Source organism: Vanessa tameamea, chromosome 9 (assembly GCF_037043105.1).
Source record: "Vanessa tameamea isolate UH-Manoa-2023 chromosome 9, ilVanTame1 primary haplotype, whole genome shotgun sequence".
NCBI lineage: Eukaryota > Metazoa > Arthropoda > Insecta > Lepidoptera > Nymphalidae > Vanessa > Vanessa tameamea.
Genome location: NC_087317.1, coordinates 381,684 through 393,905, shown reverse-complemented (window position 1 = coordinate 393,905; position 12,222 = coordinate 381,684). Strand labels below are relative to the sequence as shown.

General features: G+C 33.2%; 1 protein-coding gene across 1 annotated transcript; it reads right to left on the bottom strand.

The window, feature by feature from the left end:
• Positions 1–2,340: 2,340 nt before the first annotated feature.
• On the bottom strand, positions 2,341–8,628 carry LOC113402866 (fatty acid-binding protein-like). Its single transcript, XM_026643211.2, has 4 exons — positions 8,472–8,628; positions 7,335–7,504; positions 3,149–3,262; positions 2,341–2,486 (listed from the first exon to the last, which is right to left on the bottom strand). The coding sequence occupies exons 1-4, from the start codon at positions 8,539–8,541 to the stop codon at positions 2,427–2,429; spliced, it is 414 nt and encodes a 137-aa protein (XP_026498996.2). The 5' UTR covers positions 8,542–8,628; the 3' UTR covers positions 2,341–2,426.
• Between the last annotated feature and the right edge of the window lie 3,594 nt (positions 8,629–12,222).

Sequence of the window (12,222 nt, the reverse complement as noted above, 5' to 3'; positions counted from 1 at the left end):
ACACGTGCGTTCTGGTGTCTCGCTAAGGCTGTCTTAGGGAATTTCTGTCAGCCCACTTTTCCATCTTTGCACAGAGAAGACGGTGAGTCATTGGCCCATACCGCGAAGGAGAAATCTGATCTTTTAGGGTCTCTCTTCGCGGCGAACTCGACTCTGGATGACCGAGGAAAGTCACCACCAACAATCCCGCGGTGTGATACCACGATGCCGGAGGTTAAATTCCGGCAAAGTGCAGTTCGTAAAGCACTTCTTTCCTTGGACATTCATAAGTCGAGTGGACCCGATGGCATCCCTCCAATCGTGCTACGGACTTGTGTTCCCGAGTTGGCGCCGGTCTTAACGCGCCTTTTCCGGCAATTCTATGCATTCGGCGTCGTCCCGAACTCCTGGAAGACTGCTTTGGTGCATCCGATTCCTAAAAAGGGTAACCGCTCAGACCCGTTCAATTATAGGCCTATAGCCATCACCTCCTTGTTCTCCAAGGTAATGGAGTCCATTGTAAACTGCCAGCTCCTGCGGTATCTAGAGGAGTACCAGCTGATTAATGACCGCCAGTACCTGCATGCACCTGCAAGCCCCCCGGTGTTGCAGATGTCCATGGGCGGTGGTAGTCACTTTCCATCAGGTGAGCTTCTTGGTCGTTTGCCACCTCTAACATAAAAAAAAAAAAAATGATATGTTAGTTTACAGCCGAAAATATATATAAGTTTTATGCTTTTAGTTTTTTTTTTTTTTTTTATTATAGAGTTTAGTCATCAATTTGACTATATCGCTCTGTACTGTAAGCAGTTTACATTAATTTATTTCCTTAATTTTAGAATATTAATAACTAATTTATACAATTTTTTTGCTTCATATGATGTAGGAAATGCTAAAAAGCTTATACAGTGCGCAATAGTCAAAGTAATGCCCAAATCAACATTAATATCCTGTCTTAGGGACTCGCTCCGGCCGCATTCCAATAGAATATGGTAAATATCTTCGATTACACCGCATTCGGTGCAATTTGGGGAATTCACTTTCTTCATTAAGAAAGCAAAACAGTTTATTAGAAGGTGGCCGGAACGGAGTCTTAAAGCAACAATAAGATCACGGCGACTCAAATCACAATTATGCTTTTAGTTCTAAAAATGACAATACATTCAAGAACTTACAACCTTTCATCCCCCTTATTCAACCCTTTACAGCACTTTTTTGAAAATAAAATGTATCCTATGTCCTTTCTCAGGCTCTAGACTATCTGTGTATCAAATGTCATTTTAAATCGGTCCAGTAGTTTTGGCGTGAAAGCGAGACAGACAGACAGAGTTACTTTCGCATTTATAATATTAGTATGGAATTTAGTAATGTTAAGTGCTAAAATATTACAATGGATTGATCGCGAATTTACATCTTGACTATATATTTATACATAACGTATTTATTTATATAATTAAACAAGAATAGTGGGAGTATACAAATAATTATAAATACATACCTATATATGTATAATTGTATATATTATACTAGCGGACTAGTTATGCCCCGCGGTCTTATACGCACTATATTTGTAGTATACATCGAATCGTATAAATATCCTAAAATTTGTAATGTTATTTGTTTTGTTCGAGTATTTAGTTAGTATTTAGTAACAGTTTTATTTATAATAACTTACCTTTTTAATTTTAGTTGCACTTACCGTTCTGTTACCAAACTTCATGACGTTCTGCGTAAATAAACAAATAGAACGATGGTCTCGTCCTGACCGATCCGTGATTCGGCCGTTCTCAACAGTGATGTTGACATTTAAAAAAAATGTGGGCGGTGCTGAATTTAAAAATATAAATCTTTTTGGGGAAATATTTAAATCACTATCCGTGTTTTTGACAGATTTAATTTTTATAATCAACTCTTTTATTGGTCATGTGACAAGGTTATACGGCTGTAGATCTGGAGGTATAGCATATAATCTATAATATATCTTTAATTTTGATTTTCTGCATCAATCAATCAACATCAATGTCGATATGAGTAGACTTGGTGGTAGGGTTTGTGGGTGTGGGTACCACCCACGTATAATATTATCTACTTAGTAGTGGTGTGTTCCAGTTTTAAGGTTGAGTGTGCCAGAGTAATTATAGACAAAACGGACATAACATCTTAGTTTCCAATGTGCATTGACGATATAAGGAATGATTGATATTTCTTACAGCGCCAATTTCTATAGGCGGTGATAACTTACCATCAGGCCTATTTGCTCGTCCGCCAAACTATATCATAGAAAAGGTATAGACTAAGCAATAAGGATTAAGGATATAAACAGTTCTCTTCCACAAAATAAATAAAACCACAGAACGTTATAAATTTTATAATTAAAGTAGGACATAGTTGCGCTTATAATTAATAATAAATAACTTATAAGTAAATAATAGAGTATATTCCATGTTTTACTCAATAACTTCGTAATATATCGTAGCGGTGAGGTCGGAGCCTTCCATGTTGACGATCTGAAACGAAAACGGTTTTTTAAAAACGAGTTAGATTAGGGACTTCAGATTAACATGAAAATAGGGAATATCTATGCAGCTGTCATAAAATCTACACAATAAACACAGAACAATTTCTTATTCATAAGTTACAAAAGTAATTATCGTTCAAAAATTAAAAAGATAAAAAAAAGAAAAAGACTTTTAAGAACGTGAAATCTCAGAAAGGGTCAGTGTAATTACTTATTACTGACACTTTCTGGTGTCTGTGTATTAAGGGTAGAATTTCTATTGTATTTTTTCGGCAATATTTAATCACTTGACTTCAGCATAGCAAACACTTAAATGTGATTTCTACATATTTTGTTGATACTATGTTATCAGGACCGGATAAGACAACTTGTCAGCTCATCGCTAAATTCTAATATGATGTCATTAATTGTCTAATGTAAGATAATTAAATATTTATTTGATATTTAAATCCCTTCTAGTCGTGTACGAATGTAACTTTTATATACCTACACTAGTAAATCAAAAAAATATAACTCGAAAACGAAGGCAAATGGCTGAGTCTTGAGACTAAGTCGAATTAACTTAAACTAGGTAGACAGACCACATACGTACGAGTATTTTACCATTTATTTAACTAAATCAAGAATATAAATACTTGTAATATTTCTTACCATTTTAATTTCCTTGCCCATGATTTCCCTTCTAAAGTAAGCTATTTTTCCGTCTGGCATCTTTATCACTTGATTAAGAATGTTATTTCCTTCTCTGGTGTATGTGATTTTTACCTGAAATAAAAAAATATATATTAAATAATATTATATACGAACAAACATGAAAAAAATTTTTTTACATAAGATTGCGAACTGGTAAAAACAGGTGACCGTTCAGAAATGGTTAGACTACTTTAATAAATATTATTACACGACCCAACGAACAAACCGTTAGACGAAGGAACGAATCAGAGAGTGCTTTATAATCGTCTGATTTCAGTAATTATTTTTATTATTATAGTTACCCTTATTAGTTCACGTAACTAAGATATTTTTCATACCAATTTTAAGAAAATTTAATGTGATAGAATCATTTAAAAACAACAAAATAGTCATTTATTTTTCCGACAATCAAGTGTGACAGCGAAAAAATTTAGTCATCCTTTTAAATAAATATGTTTCAATAATTAAAGTTAGCTCACTGCGGACCTATCTTACTCAATGTATAAAATTACTTTTGTCATATACATACATATATTACCGTTGTTTAACTTCGAAGTCTGACTAAATAAAATTGATTTTTATTATTTTTATTTTAATCTATCACAGCGTGCTCGTGCTGCGTTACGAGTTCACATCGGGATTTTTCAAATTTATATTTTTATTCTGATTTTGTTTTTGGATTAAATTTACAAACCGACTATATAACTTCATGCGTTTTTATCAGGTGTTTTATCTCGTACAGAATATATGTATCTATTGATATATTTTAGCACGAGCTTTGCATGTAACTACTAATTAGTAAATTATAGATCATATATTAGCAAATATTATTTAGAATGAATACATATGTTTTTAGATTAAGAATATTTTCCACTAAAATATAATATTTCATCCAAGTCTTTAAATTATAATTAAATTAATGTGATACACAGAAACACACACACAAACACACAAATAATAACTTTAATGAGAGTATTTTTATATCTAACTTTGTCTTGTGCAAGGAAAACATTTTGATTTTCCTTTAAATTCCATTGTATTACCAAGAATGTTAATATATCCGCGTTAGATCAATTCACTAATAATATGCTAATTTACTGTCTGAATCTATACCAGCCTTCAGTTTTAATTAATTTTTATTTCGTATTTGTCATCTGTTGACTGCACACTGCACATGTGTGTATCCGATATGTTAATTAGTATCATATCGACCGCACGAGTTATGTTTTTATATTATTACGTGACTGCGTTACTTTCAAATTCTTAGTTCAAATTTTATATTGGCCTCTTGGGAAACAGTAGAGGATATTGGTAAAGATAAAAAGTACAACCAAATTCAGCGTTTAAGCATTCAATGTTCTATATTGTAAATATGACTATAATACCTACAAACTTCAAATTTGGCCGGTGGGTTCCTTATAGGGTGTAGACACCCGTTAATACGGATTTTAAGAATCTCCACTAAGGGGGCAAAACGGGGCTTGGAAGTTTGTGTCTTATAAATTTCGCGCGGGTAAAGCCGTAGGTTCAGCTAGTTTTATATATTATATATTTACAAAAGTAATTAGTACTATTATAGAGTAGAATAATTTTTCAAAAATGAAATGAATGTATTTATAAATACAATCATTAATAGAGATGTGTTATTTTTTTTCTTTTATTGTAATTTGTGTATCTGTCGCAAATGTAACTCTACGCTCTACTTAGGACACATTTAATGTACGTACTATCATTGTTTTAAACATTTTCTTAGCCTTTGATTTTATCGAGTAGTTAGATTTTCTCTAGTTTATTTTTCACGGTAGCGTAAGTCGGGATTTACATCGTGACGTTATTGCGACGGATTCTTTATCTTATATGACTATTAGTTTTATAATATAGTAGTATTTATAAAAACTTTTAAGTTAATAAAATAATGAAGTAGTCGTCTTTGGTCGCCAATTATATTTTAAGTCGTCACTGACGTAAGTGTCTCCCCCACTAGACCTATTTCATATTATAGATACCAAACTACATTGTGCTTGAAATACTACTGGATCACCCACCCATCAAACTGTAACACAGCAATACAAAGTATTTATATATTAAATGGTAGTACACAGAAGGGTGTGCGGGCTGCACGAACCTACCCGTGAATTGGCTGTGAATTATTTACGTTCTCTCTTTCAAAAATCAAAATCAAAATATACTTTATTCAAGTAGGCTTTTACAAGCAATTGAATAAAATTGAATCGTCATTTAACAAACTATTTAAAGTAAAGCTACCACCGGTTCGGAATGTAGATTCTACCGAGAAGAACCGGCAAGAAACTTAGTAGTTACTCTTTTTCAATATCTAAAAATAAAGTCATGTTAGTTAAATACAATTATATATGTATGTTATGTCTCCTGCCTGGAAGTTAACAAGGATGAACTCCACGCTTTTTTATCATCTAAGTAATTTTGTATCGAATAATTTGCTTACTTTACCAATGTATTTTTTACAAATGACTTGAGTCTATGAAACGGCAAAGTTAAAAATGTCTGCGGAATCTTATTATAGAATACCGAATAACGGATACCTTGTCCCAAGAATAATTTATTGACTTTGCGGAGTCGGAAACTTGGCGTTATAAGCTTATCCTTACTTCTTGTGCACATACTATGATTATCACTGATTTTATCAAAGTGATCAATGTTACTGTGAATATACATAATATTGTTGTAAATATGTGACGCAACAGTGAGTATTCCTACTTTGTTAAAAACATCCCGAAGAGAGACTCTAGCTCCAAGATTATAAATAGTTACTAAATTAAATAGTTACTTTAAATATATCAACAAATAACTATGACAAACAATTTAGGTTCAACGTTGTAAAGTAAAAGTGGATTACAATGAGCTTTATTCAGAAATGCACGCTATAAAGATACAGAGTCGAAAATAATTCAGATAATGGTTTTTTTAAGTATCCATATATTAAGTAACGCATAATTTAAACGATCGTGACCTTAATCCGTAAATCCACTCGAGTGAGCAACATTGTTATTTATTAAAAAAAAAACTGCTACCTAAATTTATTAAGTACAAAAAACTACAGAGATAATTAATTAAAATTTTCACATGGATAAAAATGAAAAATTAAATATATTTATTTTATTTAAATAGTTTTCTAAATTAGATATGCAACAAGATACTCTGTAGTTACTCTGTGCGGATTTTTAATCACACGGGTTTGTTACTCGTAATTAAATTATTGTTTATTTTTGTGTGCAAATCAAGTAATAGCTCCACGCTTTTTTACTATTCGTATCTCATATCGCGAATACGCAATATTGTCGATGGGATTTTTGAGTATCGTTATTTATTTGAGGAATTTTATTACAAGAAAAATTGAACTAACTTCACGGAGATGAAAGATTGGGGAAATAAAATTTTTCGTATTATATAATGCTATTTTGTTCTTCAGCTTTGTTGATATGTGACAAAAAAGACACAGCTTTGTTGTTATTCGACAAAAAAGACATTATCCTGCATTCAATTTACACATTGGTACTAGCGCCCCAAATGGTTAGGGTGAAACCAAATCATGATGAAGCGATTAATGACTAGACCAGTATTTGCTAGTATTTGCAAACATATATATATAGTTTGGAGTTTATACTATACGTTGGTTAGGGAGTTTATACTCCCGTTTCTCGGAAAGTATACAAAACTGTTCCTGCGCCTTTCACTTCGTGTTGCATTCCTTTTCGGATTATGTGACAGAATGAATGGAGAGAGCACTTTCGTGTGCGATGATGTATTTTTTTCCTAGTAGTTAGTCGGACTGGCAAATCGGATGGTAAGTTCTTATCAACCTTTATACACATTGGCACTGTAATAAAATATTTATTATCATTTGGGAGTTAAGATGTTATGTTCCGTGTGCCTACACTCACTGCGTCACTCACATATCGAACCGGAACACGAAAACATGTATCACTATTTGACGGTAGCGTATATGATTAGTGGATGATACCTACGGGTTTGCATAAAGCCCTACCACGAAGAAGTTCTACAGGATATGTTTTGCGCAGTTGGCTAGTCTCCAGTAGGAGTCGCCGCCGTGGCCGAAATCGATCACGAGAACATCATTTTTATCATCATGTACAGATAGTCTTACCTTTCCTCCATCTTTTCTCTCCATCTCATGTTCTTCTCCAAAATTGAAGCTGTGAGTTACGTGTTTGCCTTCGACTTCCAGGTCCATATGTATTGTATTTTCGTCTTTCATCGTGAACGTCACAATAGGGGCCTTTGATTTTAACACACGGACGATGTCTTCGTTTGCCTCTGGGAAAATAGTGTTGAAATTAGTTTAAGCATCTTACGTCAAAATATTTATAAAATATTAACTATGCTATAATATATTGAATGTTAAGAATGCAGTATTTTGTTTGTTCAAAAAACAATGCAATGTGTCGAATGAAATTCTATCTCATGTTTATCTTTTTTTTTTAAGATACTCGACGTGTGATACATTTGCTAACGAAAATATACTTTTACTTAATAAAACAATCTGATGGTAAGTTCACGATAAAACAAACGCTGTATGTACAACCAGTTGGCAGAATACATAATTCTCAATACAGAAAAAGTCGCCAAACATAGAATCTAAAATGTTTCCGTTAGAACTACGATGACGGTGAACGAGCGTCAATGAATTTTCACGTGCACGGTGAAGGATTTACGTATGGTAGAAGAACACAAAACTACTCTCCGTTTTAAATAGCGGACCTTATCACGTAGATACCGCCACTTAGAACTTCCTTTCCTCGATAAAAATCAACTGATTCGTTGGCCCAGTGGCTGGCTTAAAAGGATTATATGATTCCGGGTTCGAATACTAAATTGGGCCAAATAAAAATAAACTGTTGTTTATTTAAAAAAATATATATATAATGTCTTTGTTCCTATTAATCTTGCGCTGGACCTCCCGTCGCTCGTATCTCATCGGACTACAGGGGCGAGGGAATACAGAGTGCATTTAGATTTGTCCACATATCTGTGCAGTGTAATATTTTCTGCACAGAATATTCTTTAAGATAAAAAACTTAGATAATCCAATCGAGCAAGCCTAGATACTTTATCAATATCACTTCAAATAATTTATTCGCACGTCGATAAAACTGTCAAAATTTAAAATTTATATTATACAAGACACACACACATATCCTTTGTTCAGATTAATTGTGATGATTCGTAACAAAAATTTAGCGCAATAAAATAACACTCACAACAATAATAAGCGATCACTCACGAGTTGCTGACAACATTTCGTCGAGGTTCTCACATCTCACTCTTCGAAACTTTTTACCGGAGAACAACATTGTCGTTGTGTGAATAATATTTATCTAACCTAAAACAACAGAGCAACAACCGCGAGAGCACCTTAATTCTATCTGGCTTTTACTTCGTCATTGCGTTTGATAACATTTATCATATTGCTGTGTCATACTTGATGTATATGCAATGAACACGTGTATTCGTTAGTTTGTATATTATATAATATTATATTATCATATATTTCTTTGGTAAAAACGATATTAGCTTAAAAAATTTACATACGATAAATTCTATCTTTAAGTCTTCGTGTCGGTTGGAATTGTTCGGGGTACGGCTCAAAAGACTAGCTATGGTAATGAGTAGTAAGGCTTATTAACAGGGCCGGATTGAGGAGGCCTCTTGAACGAATTAAATCATTTTAACAAATATATGTAGATATGGTGTATTACAAGATAGCTACCTAAATACCTAATACATTGAGTTGTTTACTCGGAATTGAAAAGTTTTTTTTATGAAGGCATCCTAATCCTAAACCTGGTCCTGCATGTAAATCTGCCATAGCTGAGCAAAGACCTCCAATTAAGGTGAGAGTCCTGTGCTTATTCCGCCACACTGATCAGTATACTCATAGATTAATATGTTTTGACACAAACTATATTTTCTTGCATTTTTTTTAATTGTCATGTGCAGTCAGTTACTTGCCTAGTGTTTATGCCGTCATTTCGTATTTATGGATCCACGGACCACGTGTTTTATTGATAAGCATTAGGCTTTTACAATAGTGTAGTTATCAGAGGAAAGTGCTTCTATAAGAGATCTTGCAGTTTTATTCAAATTAGCGATATTTTGCTTACTGTATTCGTAACATATAGTATACAATTTATTGATCTATAATTATATATAGAAAAAAATCAAGTAAATATTAAACTGGAATCAATGTAAGAGTTTTAAAAGTAATCTACACGATAAATACAATTTTGATAAAATATTCAACTGATAATAACGCCATGGTAACGATAACGCCAGACCTAAAACTAAATTGTTTTCTTTTATTCATTTGTGATAGAGTGTTATTAGATAAAACACCGAGGATAGGCGAATATAAAAAAGTAAAAAAAATGCATTCTTTTTTATTCTAAATTTGAATTTAAGGATCAAATATACGTAAAAATCTTCTGCACGCATGTACATATGTACCTTAAATCCTTCTACACGGTTGGATCGATTTCGATGAATTGGGTCTCTCGAGGGTTTAGATTAAGAGTAAATATTCTTCTTATTACAACAGAACGAAGTCCGGACGAGCTAGTTACATTTAATAAACATATATTTAAATCCTAATTCCTACGTCAACTTATGGACTCTTGGTAAGTATATAATATTGAAATTAAAAAGTAAAGAGACACATAAAACGCCAAACCGATGTGGTTGTATAGATTCTTAGTAATCGTTCTATATTCCGGTGTACAGGAAAACATACGATAAGGAAAATAATCCATAGAAAACGATTGTACCGACAGAAATTATGTTGACGTTATTCTTTATCATGACAACACAAAAACTATTGATTATTTACGTTACTCCTTCTATTGGTGTTTGGTAAAGTCATATATTTTGCATAACCCGAGATCCTGGGTTCAGACTCCAGGTCGGGCCGATAACAACTTCTTGGATTTTTCTATTGAATAATTCCTCAATCAGGACGACATCATCATCAGGTAGACTGCCCATAGGTCATCTGATGGTAAGCACCGCTCGTAGTTGGCGCTGTAAGAAATACCTGTCTTGGCTGCTGATATGTTACGTCCCTTGCGCCTGTAGCTACCCTCACCCTTCAGACCAGAACACAACAATACTAACCGTTGATGTTTGTCGGTGGAATACATGAATACACACAACAAGTGGGTGTTACCAACCCAGAAAGCCTTGCACAAACCCCTATTACCAAGGTATTGAATTGTTTTATCTGATCCTATTTGTATATATAAATTCGCGCGTTTTATCAGCGGTAAACCTTACCTTTACTAATTGAAATATATTTCAAAAAAGGACTAAATAAACAAAAAGAAAAATATATTACAAATCATTTTAATCGATTAGAATTTTTAAATAAACTCTTCAGTTTTATATATTTCTTCAGATGTAACAAGAATTTTCATGTGACATAATTGTAATAACTTCTTATAATAATAAATTTCATACAGGGGCATAAATTTTTACAAACAATGTGTCACCAAACCTAGATACAAGTTTTGCCATGGTTTTTCTTTCATAATACATGTTTATTCGTTTTGCTTATTTGCATCTACGTAATTAATAAGAAGTATACATTGTATCATAGAACTGTAATTACAAAAAATATATTCACAGGTACAGCGTTCAATTTTTAGCTACTGCTAAAACTTAGGCTGCTTTAAACGAATTACTAATACCGCTGTCTCCTCCAATAAAGCGTAAAGCTTAACACAACACATGCCCATAGGGCAGGATTTGAACTTGCGAATTTCATATCGCTAGGCAGTCAACTGTTGAGCTATGACATTTAAAAGAACATATAAAAAGAAAGATCGAATATTTTTTTTTTTTACCAATTAAAAGTTTAACAGCAAGGCACCAAGTGTTCCTATTAGTATTTAAAAATATAATAATTCATTACGTTAGGCCTAAACACTCAGTCCTTCGTTTTCCAACGAACAACAATATTGAAACTCGACACCATTGTTCACCTGTCAAGTTAATGTCAGGGACAATCAAGAATTAGATGGGATCAGAATACAACCGGAACAGTTTTTGTGATGTAATCACTGTGTTTGTATCTTGTATGGGTAAAGTTACAGCATATAGCAATTGTACATATTTATAAAATTCACCCATTTTCCGACCCAGTCAATTCCAAATCGTTTACCCACCAACCTAAAATATAAGCGCCTTTGTTCCTTATTATGTAACCATCATTTTGCTTAATGGTAGGGCTTTGTGCAAGACCGTCTGGGTAGGTACCACCCACTCAGATATTCTACCGCTAAACAGCAGTACTCAGTATTGTTGTGTTCCGGTTTGAAGGGACATAACATCTTAGTTCCCAAGGTTGGTGGCACACTAGCGTTGTAAGGAATGGTTAATATTTCTTACAGCGCCATTGTCTATGGGCGGTGGTGACCACTTACCATCAGGTGGCCATTATGCTTGTAAAAATGTACATTAGTCATGAGCCGTCATAGTGAGAATATCTAAATCTTACCCGATGATTCTGAGTAAGATGAACCCGGAGCAAGTGCCACTGAATTCATGTGGTTAATATGTGTTGACAATTCATACACGTGAGGAAATCCACATGTGGTGAAAAATAACCTATCCAATACTGAAACGATCTCAGAGAGATACATAGTGCAACTTTTTACACAAATCTATAAATGAATTAAAAATCAGTTGCAAAATTCAACGTTATCTCCAAGAAAACACCCGGATAACGATGTAAACATTTTCTTTTCTGACAGTGACTGAATGAATTCTCAAAACGTATCGATTTTCGTAGCGTCTCCCACATTCCCGCCAATTTTTAAAGTGCCATTTCTTTTTTTTTAACCATAGTATTACTACTAAGGCAGTGAATTAAATTTCAAATAAATCTAAATAGTTATTAAAATAGTTTTATTTGTAATCGAATATCAAAAAGTATTTCGATTAGCAAACATTACTCAATCAAAGCTTAATTTTTAGGTGCT